The 12,926-nt window shown below is 38.1% G+C and overlaps 1 protein-coding gene across 1 annotated transcript in view; it reads left to right on the top strand.

The window, feature by feature from the left end:
* Positions 1-995: 995 nt before the first annotated feature.
* The window catches only part of CENPC (centromere protein C), a 32,589-nt gene continuing 20,658 nt past the window's right edge, over positions 996-12,926 (top strand). Inside the window, exons 1-11 of the mRNA XM_067297309.1 lie at positions 996-1,077; positions 2,676-2,722; positions 4,343-4,404; positions 4,778-4,875; positions 5,978-6,068; positions 6,172-6,448; positions 7,394-7,600; positions 8,218-8,603; positions 9,267-10,128; positions 11,399-11,437; positions 12,701-12,780. Of these exons, the coding sequence (XP_067153410.1) occupies positions 1,063-1,077; positions 2,676-2,722; positions 4,343-4,404; positions 4,778-4,875; positions 5,978-6,068; positions 6,172-6,448; positions 7,394-7,600; positions 8,218-8,603; positions 9,267-10,128; positions 11,399-11,437; positions 12,701-12,780 (2,164 nt within the window). The 5' untranslated portion in view covers positions 996-1,062. The remainder of the gene's footprint in view (positions 1,078-2,675; positions 2,723-4,342; positions 4,405-4,777; positions 4,876-5,977; positions 6,069-6,171; positions 6,449-7,393; positions 7,601-8,217; positions 8,604-9,266; positions 10,129-11,398; positions 11,438-12,700; positions 12,781-12,926) is intronic.

Raw genomic sequence — 12,926 nt, 5'->3', positions numbered from 1 at the left:
TGGCCTGTGAGGTGATCTGTGATGGATCACACAGCTGCTCGCTAGTCCTAGCAGAAAAGAGAGGTGCAATTGCGCAGGTGAAAGTGAATTCTCCATGTCATCTCTCAGTACTGCTGCGGACAGGTCCACGGTCTCAGGTTTTGTATACATTTCAGATTGCAGAATTTCATATGCATTTTCTTTTCATTTCATTTAAATGGCAAAATCTGACTGAATTGTTACAGAGGAGCTTATGAAGATAGGTACCGGCACCTCTGCTTGGCAAGGTTGAAAATGACACTGGAACAGGTGAACTCAGTCGTGTGTGGTGCACTCTAAAAAGTGTCTTTTTAAAATGTATTTTGGGCTGGCTATTGTAGCAGCATGTGCTCTCAACCAGTTCTTTTAGCAATAGCTCTCTGTGCGTTCTTCTGTAATGCTTAAAGAACAAAATTCAAAACCCTGTGGTGATTGCAGATACTTTGGAGCATTTAGAAACCTGATTATTTGAACTTTTCTGAAATTGATCCTTGTGCTATCCAGGAAGGGGGGAAAAAAAAGATGGAGTGACTGCCAGGATACCTGTCCGAGGGAGAGAAGGGGATGAATATTCGGGGAAGGGTATCATGACAGACTCGGCAGATCCTCCGAATAATCTTGCCCCGTTCTGCGCTTTAAGGACAGCGCAGGTTAGCAACTGCTTCCTGGGAAAAGAGCGGAGTAAAGGCAACTGCGACATGAGACAAAAGCACCGCCCCGCCTGAGGCGGGGAAGTGGGGAGGGAGGGAGGCTCCTGCGCACGCGCGGCAACGGCCGGCGATGGGGGGGGCGCTGGCGCGCGCGCAGAGAAACAGCCCTCACCGGCGCGCGGCTGCCGCCGACCAATGGGGTGGGGGGAAGGGGGTGGGGGCGGTACCGCTGCCTGCGCGCGCGCGCAGCGGGAAAGCCCCCCGAGGTTTGAAAGGAGCGGGAGGGAGAAGAAACGGGGAGGGAGGGGGGGGAGAGGAGGAGACGGCGTCGCCGGTGCCCGGGCTGCAGGGCCGGCAGTCCTCGTTCTCGTCGTGGCAGCGGCGGCGGCCCGGGATGGCGGAGGCGTTGGTGAGAGGGCGCGAGCTCAGTCGCGCGGGCAGCGGCTGTCGCGTGGCGCGCGGGCGGCCGTTCCCCTCGCTAACGGTTGGGGCGCGTCCCCCTACCCTGCCCCCCCCGTCTCCTCAGCGCGCTTGCGGGCGGGCGGGGCCACAGGGAATCAATAAGTCTCATCTAGACGTATTAGAGAGGTACCTAGCTTCCCCCTACAGACCACTGTCAGAGATAGGGGAATAAAATTTTAAAAGCTCTTTATGTGCAGTGGAGCATTAACCTAATCACCAATAAACTGTTAAAAGCTCTGCTAGGTTTCTTAAGGAAGGTTTCTTTTTTTTTTTTTTTTGCATGAAAGGTTGCTTGCCGCTAGACTATACTGCACTTGCGAGATGAAGAGCTTCGAGCCTGAGTGACTGGCTCACTGCAGAGTACATTTCCGTACTTTTTGTGAAGGGACAATGTTTTGTGTTATTAGTCAGTCGATTCACTGAGTGATGTGGAATTTCATCCTGCAGTTTTAAGGTTAAGTTGAAGATCTGCAGTGGAATGAAATCCTTTTTTTGAATAAATTGATCTTTTCGGTCATTTTTTATTACCAGAAGTAATATCCGTAGAAGTATCTGAAAGAAATCCTAGCTGAAGCCATCGCTTTTTGTCAGGAAAGATAGGAAGTGGTTTCAGTATGGCAAAATTATTAGGAAGAGCATGCTGAATTTTGTGGCATTAGGACTACACGATCTTCATACTGCACATACACTTACTCCAGCAGCAGCAGATTGGAGGAGGTCATAACTTTCAGTTAAACATTTAGAATTTTCAAAAAACATTTTATGGTCACATTGGTGAAAAACTACGCTCTGCTTAGCCTACTGAATTTTCTTTATCTTACCCTTCCTTCCTGTTTTTCTCCTCTACAGCATTTGCCTCTTTCCAACTCAGTAGGCTTTATTTCATTTGTTGATATAGAGAGTTATGCTTATACTAACTGTCATTTGAATTACTCAGGTTGTGATAATAGATGACTGAACTCATGGTATTCAAGTGACTTTGATTATACTTGGGGTTTGAGTAGGTGACCAAGTACTGGGAGTTAAGCAAGGTGGTAATTTTACCATGGAACAGTTGTTATGTTGTAACTGCCTGTCAGCATGGTCTTGCTTGTGATAAATAGAGGGTAAGAATATCCATGTGAGCAGTTTCCACAGAGCGGTAGTTGGGTTGTAAGGTTATGTTCTAGTTTGCTTTGTGGTCGTTGATCACTTTTCTTTATTAAGATGAGTATTTCTATAATGGTAATAGTTAGAAAAGTTAACTAATCCCTTAGATTCTGTAAGATTTTTCTCATATAAGTCTCACAGTTAATTTAAATACAACACATGCTTGGTGATTCTTAAGGAAAGCTGAATTCCTGGCAGTTGTTAGAGGGGTAGTGGGCACGTGTATCAGAACTGCAGGGTTCTAAGAATAATAGGGCTGCAGTAACTCCTGCTGGTTTTATGATGAATCAAGAATCCTCAAGATTTGTTTATATGAGAAAAAGGAAGTTGTTTTTTGTTTGCTTTTTCATCAAGTGGCAACATGCTTGGTAAAAACTGATTTTTTTTTCTTAACAGAATCATTTTAAGAAAGACTACAGAGCAAGATTCTGCCACGGAGGAGGGTAATTTGTGTTTATATTTAAAATTCTAATTTTAGACAGTATTGTTTGGAAAAGTTGCATTGATTTATTTCTGTGAACTTAATGTCAAAATTACAGGAGTGTATCTTTTAAAAATGGTTATACAGTGGTTCCCAAAGTTTTTGTATTTCTTAGTGGTGAGAGGAGCAAATCGTGCTGGGGGAGAGAATACAGTGTCTTACTGAAGCTTGGAGTATTCCACTTTGGTTGGAAAAAGTAGTGTTTAATATGCTTCTGAAGCTCTCTTACCTCAGTGCATACATTCCTCTTAGACCTCTTGGGTGCAAAGGTATTACTGCTGTTTCATTTGCAGCAGAGTGGAGAATGGATAAAGCAATTCCATGACAGAGAACGCTGTTCAAGTCAATAATCAACGTGACATCTAGTGACAGATTGTCCACAGGATAGAGTCCTTTATTTGCATAATTTAAGTCACTTACATTTAAAAAATAGACATGTGTGTATATGTATATATTTAAATTAAATGTACTTTTTTATGTATATGTGCATGTGTGTATATATATATATATTTTTTTCTTTGTATCCTTCCTAGACTCTTCCATTTCATTAGATTGCTTTTCCTTTGCAGTCCTCTGTTAAAGTGGCAAACTGTGGTGTAGAGATACTGAAGCTACCCTAGCTAGACTAGTTGAGTACTGAAACAGTAGTCCATGCAAACATTTTTCCTTTCAGGAAGTAGAGAAATGAAGCGCAGGCAGAGTTCCTACTTGTGTAGTTTGGCCCTTTCTGGTAAATGTTGAAGATTAGTTTGAGTATTTGTTGTGCTGTAGTCTTTTCTAAAGGAATGTCAGAAGTCAGCGAGCTTTGTGTTACTGGAATCCATTTTTAGACATGCGTTTCATGAGTTTACTGAGAGAAAAAATCTACCAAAATATCTGTTTTAGAAGACATAAAATAATCATATGGAAGAAATGGTCTGTGGCTTTTTTATTGTTGCTTTCATCAAAATGGTATAGCTCATGGATCTCTTCTGCCATTTTTCATTTCCCTTAGAGAAGACAAGAAATAGCAGCCTAACCATTTGAGCTGGTTTGATGCTTGCTTACGGATTTGAAACATCAAGCCAGCTCTTGCTGTCAAAGGTATCATAAAAGCTTAGAGTAACTGGTTGAGTGGTAGTAAGAGAAGAGAAGGGTGGTTGTTTCTGTGAGGAGATATGTGCTGCACAAATTTCATTTCTGTATCTGCTGAGGTTGGATCATTGTGCAGACAATACTACTTGAGGACTGATTTTTTTTTTTTTTTAGCCAGAAACTCTGTTCAGCCCAAAGTTGCGTTACCTGAGGGCTGTTCCAGTTGTTGTATATTTTCTGTTATGTAGAGGTATTTCTTCATTCCCATCATATTCAGTGACAGAGGGACTTTTTCTCCTGCAGTGCTTATTTAGACAAGTTTCTATGCATGTATCTATCTATGGAAATGGTAGGTGAAAGCTATTGAATTTGGGACTGGTGGAAATAATGGTGTAAAATATTAAGTAATAACAACTTTAATGTTTGCTGCAGATGCTCTTATATTGCCAGGTTAGATGGGATTAATTAGTATTGTGTATTGAAAATAATTTTTTTCTTTTCTTTCTAGGAAACAGATTGATGTACAGCCAGGTCAGAACATCCTGAAAATCATACAAGATTGCTTTGAAAGTAAGCTATTATTTGAGGCTGTGCTTAATTTGCCAGTTAAATTTAAAAATCAAAAAAACCATTTTCTTTCCTGTATCAAATGCAGTGGTAAATAAATAGAAATTAAAATATATAAAAATAAAAAGGTTCAATTTTTCATCACATCAAAAGTATCACAATCTTTAACAGCATCCCCCCCCCCCCCAACCTCCAACCCCTTAAAACTGTGTTTTAGCCATCTTGGGAGGTAATATTTTTCCTGAATAACTGGTTTCTTTATTATTTCTTTCTTATTTAGATTTATTTGAACTTGACAAGTCTTAGTGACTTGTTGAAACAAACTCAAAACCTGTACAATTCCAAGTATCCTGTACTTACAGTTTTTTCTTTATAGGTTGTGGTAGTGATGTTACAATAAACTCTCCAAGTACAACATGTTGCTCAACTCCTGTTGTCAGAAACAAAAAGGGCACTTCAATACAAAGCGAAAAGGTAAGTTAGTTTCGTTAGTGTCATAGCATACTGTTGGGTACAGTTTTACTTTGGTATGTATATAGTTCTGTAGGACTGCGATGATGTATATGAGCATTGGGTGAATAAGCTCTGTATGTCATAAATATTAGTATATTGGCTATAATTTAACCTTCTGGTATAATGGTAATTATGGTACTTAGATAATTAGGTTGTTGTGCTATAATAAAAGGGAAATATTCTTTAACAAAGCTTTTTTGGTGGCCTCTTTTTTTAGACTTTTGCTAACGAAAGCTTTCTCAGCATTTTGTCTGGGATAGTAACATTCTCAGGTTCAAGCACACTGCTTTATAGCAGGTGGTGAGTATGGCTATCTTGAAATCCATTGAACTTGGCCTCGGTCATTTTTCCGGATGAATGGATGTAGTAAATGGACAGTAAAATTGAAAGATGATCCTTCTATAAAAGGTGCTTGTCAGCTCCTGATAATCAGTTGTCTCTCTGTAAAATGACTTTGTATATCTGTAACTTTGTTGGGAAGCAGAAGAAACAAGTCAAAGGACTTGTTAGAATCTTGTCTGAGCAAATGTTACAAATAATGGAGTTTGTGTCTGCAGCCTGGTCTACTTGGTTTTAATATTTTGATTATAGAGTTTTTTTAAAGCAGGATATTCTGTTAATAGGAGAGTTTAAAACAGACAGCTTTTGTAATGGAATTTGTGTATTTTAGTCTGATGATACAATACTATATTTTCTTCAAAGTAATTCTTGCAAAACCACAGCTTGATTTAATAAAGGTGAATTAGATTGTTTAAATTAATTCATTCCATTGAAGAGAAGAAATAATTTCTAAACTAGCAGGAATTCTCTATAAGCTGCAAATTTATTTTTAGGGTATACACTGTGTTACCTGTTGTTTGAAATTTACAGTTACTTTCTTGAAAGTCTCAAATAATAGAAAAGTGAAGTGTTCAATTGAATTAGAACTGTGCTTTAAATGAGTTGAGTAAGAATTGAGGAAGAAAATTGTGTCCTTAAAAATTTATATTTTTGTCAAAATACTTCTTCTATTACTGTATCAAGCATTTTCCTTTGTCTCATTATTTTCTATCAAATATGGCAGCCAAATGCAGGTTTAACGAACTCTGTGAAAAGCGCCTGTAATTCTGCAGACTCCTTATCTGCATCACCACTAAAAACAGTCATTAGCAAAGGTTGGTACCACCATTATTCAATTCAGGGTTTGGGGTAACTATTTCTTGGGATTTTTATACAGTTTTGAGGGGAGGAACTGAAACTATTTAATATATATGGCAGGATGGTCACTTGAATCACATCTGAAGCCTGCGATACGTGATTATGTATCTGATGCTAACAAATTAGAGAGTCCTGTGTCTAAAGGAGAAAGCTCAAATAAAAATGTCAGTGCAGACATCAATGATCTTGTTGGATCTCCTGGCAAAACAAATAACATATTAAAAGATGTTGAAGTGTTATGCAGAAGTCCTGCCAACTTCTCAGTCTTTGAGGATGATCATGAGGTTGTGGGATCACCTCTTCTTGTGGAGAAAGCTATAAGTTCTCCTGTCCATATGTAAGTAGAGCTGAACTTTTTTTTTTTTCTTTCTTTCATTTTAGGGTAAACTAACACAGTGATTTTACTCATTTATGAGTTTGATTTGTGAATTAGAAAAAGAAATTCCAACCAGGGAGAGAATTTTCACATTTGGATTTAGAATGCTGTTGCAGGGGGTAGTAGTGGTTTTTATTAAGTATTCTGGTGATTAGAGTTAACCTCCAGAAGTGCAGTATCCAAGTGCAGAATACCTGCCAGAATGGGTTTGAACTCTTTTTATCCAGAAAAGTGCCCCAAACTGTCAGCTTCTCAGATATTCTAGATTTTTTTTCAGTGAATCCTGTTGACAGGGTTCACCTTAAAAGCTACAAAAATTTTGCTAAAGCAGAGATGAGCAGTCATTCTTCCTCTCACTGAAAATATGCGAATGTTTTATACAGAGTAGAATAACATCAGTTGTGGTCACTGAGGGATTTCCTCTTTGGAAAACTGGAAGCCCAGTTGCTCTCATGGCCAGCTGCCGTGGCCATGGTTTTGCTTTCTTGGAGGACCGGATCTCTGGGGGTGCTCACAGAGAGGGAGAGACAGTGGTCCCACTGACCCATGGTGCGATGAGACTGGGAAGAGTCTCATCCAAGAGTGCACCCAGGATCCAGGAGATCTGACAATTTTTGAAGCGCTTTCTCTTAAAATTAGATGTTTGGATTGTCGAGCAGCCCTTGCTTTGCTCGAGGGTCTCAGGTTAACCCTGTTGCCTTACTGATGAGGACACTAACTACTACACTTGGAAGTAGGAACACTAACCTGAGTTCCAGCAAATTACCAAATGAAAGTTCATTCATAAAAAGTGAGACAGTGTCAGCAGGAGAAAGTGAGAGTCGCTGTCCGTCAACAAGATACTTTATTGTGCACTCAGGATTGTATAGCATTGCATTGCATTTAAATACTGTTTCTCATATCTAGATTACATTTTGATGAGCAAAATACTCCAGCTGCGGTTAAGAGCCATGCAGAAGTTGAAGATTTGGGAGGACCTCAAACTGGGAAAAATGAGCAGCTTGTTCTGGTGCAAGGAACAGACCATGTTGCTATAACCTCTGTACAGAAAAAGAAGTCTGCTTTCTCTTCAGCATTTTTAGCAGCTGTAACGACAGGAACGCTTGGAAAAAGGTGTATTTTGAGGCTTAGCATGGAACATAATTTGTTAGTAAAATAATCCAGTCCTAAGTATTGGAATAAGATAATTTTACCTATAAATATGGTATAGGATGATGTGTTGGGATAGTCCATCATTACTGAAAAGCTCAAATTGAGGAAGGTTTTAAGTAGCTGTTTGAACTCTTTGTGCAATTATAGTTTAATAATGGTATTTCTTTTGTCTGCCAGCGAAATAGTGTACAGCTTTTGAAAAGCTTTTCAGATTGAGCCTGAGAGATTTTGATATGTAGGTTGGAGGATTCAGGCAAAGTATATGTGATTCTTAAGTTAGTGGTGATCAAGCAGTCTCTTTTTTAGAGCAGGTATGGATCTGAGCAGTTAGGTAGGAAGTTGTTTATCTAGCATCTGAGAAACGATGAGTTATGGGTATCAGGACAAAGAAAGAAAAAGCAGATGCTGTCCTCCTTTTGGAAGATTAAAAGCGATGAATGATGGCCTTTGTAATCATTGTTCTGGATAGTATCCTGTAGCATGCTTCTGTGTTCTGCAGTCATCGCCAGGATTTACAAGATTGAAAGTCAAAAATTTTTTTCCCGTTCATATGAATACTTTGTCCCTCCTTTCTGTAGGTATTCAGCCTCGATATCACCACCATCACCTCCTCTTGCAAAAGATCAAGATTTAGAAATAGAAAATGAATGTGAATTTTTAATTGATGAATCAGATGGTGTGTCTTTTAATTCTTGGTTTTCAATACCCCGGAAGAACAAAAAATCAAAAAAAGATGGCTCTGCAACTCCTGCTTTGAAATCCCAGTCCTTGGAAAGGCAGAAGACAGAAAGTAAGAAAGCGAAGAACAGAAAGGTACAGATTGATGCACCTGATAAACAGCAAATGCGTCATTTGGATGTCAGAGTGCAACCTGACTTCAGGAGTACATCAGAATCAGAGATAGTATCTTCTGACAGGGAAGGAAAAGTCCTTAAATCTCAAAGGCAAAGCAGCACTCATATGGGTGAGTTATTTAACAGGTCTTCAGGCTTTTCCTTTCAGGTCATTGTATTACTGGACTTTTTGTTTTTTTGGGAAATGAGGAGGATAAAGGAGATGAGACAGGTTAACAGAGTCTTAATTAATATTGCAGGTGCACAGTTAGGAGGTTTGGGTTTATGTAAGGCAACGAGAGAGAATGTCTCTGCTCATTTCTTTTTGTAGCCCTTCCTGTTAAGAGGTTAAAAATTAAGTTAGCAGTGATGAAAAATCCTCATTTTCTTACAAATGGAGTGAAGCAGGAAGGTACTTTCAAGCTTTTACTCCTGTCTCTCTAGGAAGAAGATTAAGATGTGTGTTGTGAATTGGGATTTAGTTTTTGAGGATTAGTTGGGAAGGGTTTCTTAGCAGGAAGAACTGAAAACTGGAAAGCAGATTGAATGTGAACATTTCTGTCTTTTTTTTCTTGCTAGGAAATACACTAAGTTCACCAAAAATTCTATATTGAATTCTCCATGGACTGTAGTGCTGAGAAAGCTTTATTATTCATCAGGGAAAAACCTGCTTTTGTGATACTTTATTTTTGTATGATCCTTTGGTTAAATTTTATGTGTTCACATGTAAAAGTATTTCTTCAAATTTTTATGTTGAAAAGGAATTAATATCCATGTGTTTTGTGTATTGATAGAAAAGGCTAAAAAGGAAGCACTTAGGCAAGACTCTCCAAAACAGAGAAAAGGCACATCCTGGAAACCAAAAGATGAAGAGCTGTTATTATCACTGTCTGGATTAGACACAAAAGCATCTGATGCAGAACGATGTAAAAAAAAGGTGATGCCAAATGAGGATTCATCTATGCCTCCAGCTGGAGATCAACAGGAGCAGACTGTTTGGCCAAAAAAGAATCTTAAGTCTTCAAACTACATGCAGTCCACTTTAAGAACTTCTCAGCATTTAGTTCACAAGAAACAAAATGTTAAGCAGAAACTTTCAAAAGATACAATAGCTAAGAAGCTGTCAGAAAGTGCCAGAAAGAAAATGAAAGCATTTGGCAAGAAAGGTAGCAATAGAAAGCCTCTATTACCAACAGTGGAGAGTTCTGAAAGTGAACCTGGTGAAGAAGGGCTTGAAAGAGAGTCCGTGAAGTTAAATGAAGTGTTTGCATCACCATTGCATTTGAAATTACAGACTTCTAAGATTCAGAATTTGGCTAACACTGAAAAACGTAAAAATGTTTTGCATTCATTAGAATCACTTGGTGGTACAAATAACAAAACTCCTGTAAAAGCCAAAGAGCTACTGCAGAATCTCACAGACACTGTGTGGAATTCTGAGAAGAGATCATCAGCTAAGTCTTCAAGGAAGATACCTGAAGAGATTCATTGCAAAGCCCATAAAAGTGTGTGCTCAAAATCTGAGGACATTGAGCCTCCAAATACAACAGATTCTGAGAACTCTTTTGTGCAGGACATGGTGGGAAAAAAAAACAGGCCATCGGATGTTAAAATAAAAAGTAACAAAAGAAAACGTAACATGCGACATGAATCACAGTAAGTGATTTGTTTAATTCCTTTAAAAAATGCAGTGTAACTTGATAGTTAATGCAACCTGTTTTGTTACCTTTTAAGCAGTACTTGCATAGTTGAAATATATGATAGTTTCAGCCTGATTAAATAGCTAGTAGAGAAATGCAGTGGTGTAATTAACATCCTATTAGCAAAGGTAGGCTGCCAAATCTAGTAATCACTCCTACATAAGGAAGCTTGCACTGGAATTTGCAGTGTTCTTTTGAGATTTGAGTACAGATCCAGTGTTAAAAAGCAAAAAAAATCCCTGTAGGATAACTTTTTAAGATACCAGTCTGTCTTATGAAGTTGCAGAGGAGACTTCTCAAGAGAAAATATTACAACTAATTTATGTTTGTGGCTGTTTAAAATGCAGCTAGTCATGTATTAAGTGGTACTGTTCAGTTGAATTTTGAGTCATTTTTTGGTAGAGGTCATGGGAAATTCTTTTACAGAACACTGAGCATATGCCAGGTAACTAAGATGAATAATTCATCGAGTTTAGTAACCTCTCAGCGCCCAGTGTTTCAGAAGAAGGTGCAAAGCACTCTTATAGTGTACTTCAGGAATACCCTGCCAACTGGAAGATACATTTTTTTATGAGGGATAAGAATGCTGCATAATTTGATCTGTTTATATTATAATTTTTTTAGCGCCGAGATTGATGGAAATAGTTTTTTGATACTGTTATGAGAATCTTGGTTTTAGAATTCCTACACTGTTTTGTAAATTTACTATTGCAAGCAGTCCATTAGTAGGATAGCCAGAGTTGGGAGGAAATCAGAGCCCTTGGATATTAGCAGAGATGTCTAGAATCTGGAATAGTGAGGCTAGAGAAATGAAGTGGAGTGCAATGGGAGAAGTGGGTGCACCTTCCAGTAAGCTCTGGGCATGTGGATGTATTTAGAAACTACTACTTCAGTGTAAATGTAAATATTAATAAAACTAACCAAAATGCTTATGAGACATTAGATTTCATAGTAGTGGAAAACTATAATATTAATTTTGTGTGTGTTACTTTGTTTATAAATTCAGACCATACAATATTTAATTCTTTAATTAATTATGTTTTTAATGGAAGTGACTTTACTTATGATTGGTAATCAAAACAGGAAGTTTCTTTAGATAGTATAGTTGAGTACTTCTTGTTCTTTGTATTGCTGGTTTTTTGAAAACCTCTTTTATATGGTTCCTTTTACTAAGCAAAATTATTCACTTCCAGTACACACAGTAATAATAATTGTCTCTTTTCTAGAGATTCCTCTGCAGCTGAGAAAGCTATGAATCGTAGAAGGTAATTTCTTCAGTCGTCTGTAAAATTTACATTTAATCCCCCTGTTATAATTACTATGTTCTATTTTGTGTTAATATAGAATCTAGTAGAAAGGGATCATGATTCATGCTTGAGACATCTAGGTGTTTGTACTAATACAGCTAATGAAATAATAAAATCCTTTTTCCTGTGGTGAATAAGCTGTCACAATAGGATTTTTTGCCTTTGGGGATTTTTTACTTTGAAGCTTGCTTCCACCTTAGCATGTGACTTTTAAACAGAAATACTGCACTCCAGGATCTGGTAACGACTGCATGAGTATCCATTAACTTCGTTGCCATTAAGTAGGGTATGTAGCAGTATCTTGAATGCAAACTCTGTGCAGGTAGATAAGCATGTACCTTCTCCTTCGTGGGAAGGGAACTTAATAAGAAAGCAAATGGAAGTGACAGTCTGGATTTATTGAATTCTTATGTTGTAATTCTACTGAAATCTTTAGTATTTTAATTTAAATGACCCTACTGCAGACTTCGACTGGACAAACTGGTGCTACAAAGTGTTGGTGCACTGATACAGAATTAAAGTGCTCCTTTTGGAGTTCTTATGGGTCCTAGCTACATTCAGCTGCTGTGAACTTGATCTGTTGCCACTGTAAAGGCAGTGAAGCGAAGTCAAAGATGAGGGGGAGGAAGGAGGGAAGGTTACTAACGCTAAGGCTGTTTATTAAAGTCCTGTTATAAATATATATAAAAATAAATAACTTGATAAATAACTTATAAATAACTTGATTGCTGGAGAATTTCTCTCTGGTGGAAGTGCATGCATGTTAATTATTGTCAGGTTATGGGGAAGGTTTTATGACAGGATACTTAAAACTAAATTATAAACTATTTTTCTGCCCTTCCCTTGCAGCATGTAAAACATTTTTTTAAGGTGATTTTTATAATCATGGTGCAGAGAAAAGGAGAAGGTCTCTTTTTCCTGAAAAGGAGGGAAAAAAGAAAGAGATTTTAGTAAGTCTGGTTAGAGAGATTATGTGAACACTAGTTTGGCTGTGTGTTGACTGAGTAGAGGAACAGTTTTTAGTGTGCTCTGTTTGATGGATTTGGGACCTGTGGTTTCTAGCTAGCAGTCATTTGCTTCCGTATCTAATCGGTACAGACAGGCATTTGGAAGGAAAAACTGTGTGATGCAAAAAAAGTTGATTTGTCAGTTCTGGGTTTGCTATAATGTTCCTTTGATATGTAACATTTTTCAAGCAGTTTTTTTTTGTTTTCTTTGAAGTGGGCCTTTACTAGAACATGGTGTTAAATTTACTTCCAGAAGGAAGTCCTTTGCTTGTAAACAGGATAATTCATCTTCAGGTAATGTTTAAAGTTGGTATTTTCTTCTGTTTTCTGTATATGCTTCTTAGGTTATGATTCTGGAGTAATTTCTATTGTATCTCTGCTCTACTGGCTTGTCCAGTATAACAAGTGCTGATTGGAGTGGGAGTGATCGCGTTTCTGTC

Source organism: Apteryx mantelli, chromosome 5, assembly GCF_036417845.1.
Source record: "Apteryx mantelli isolate bAptMan1 chromosome 5, bAptMan1.hap1, whole genome shotgun sequence".
NCBI lineage: Eukaryota > Metazoa > Chordata > Aves > Apterygiformes > Apterygidae > Apteryx > Apteryx mantelli.
The sequence above is the reverse complement of the archived record's forward strand: the minus strand, read 5'-3'. Positions and strand labels throughout refer to the sequence as shown.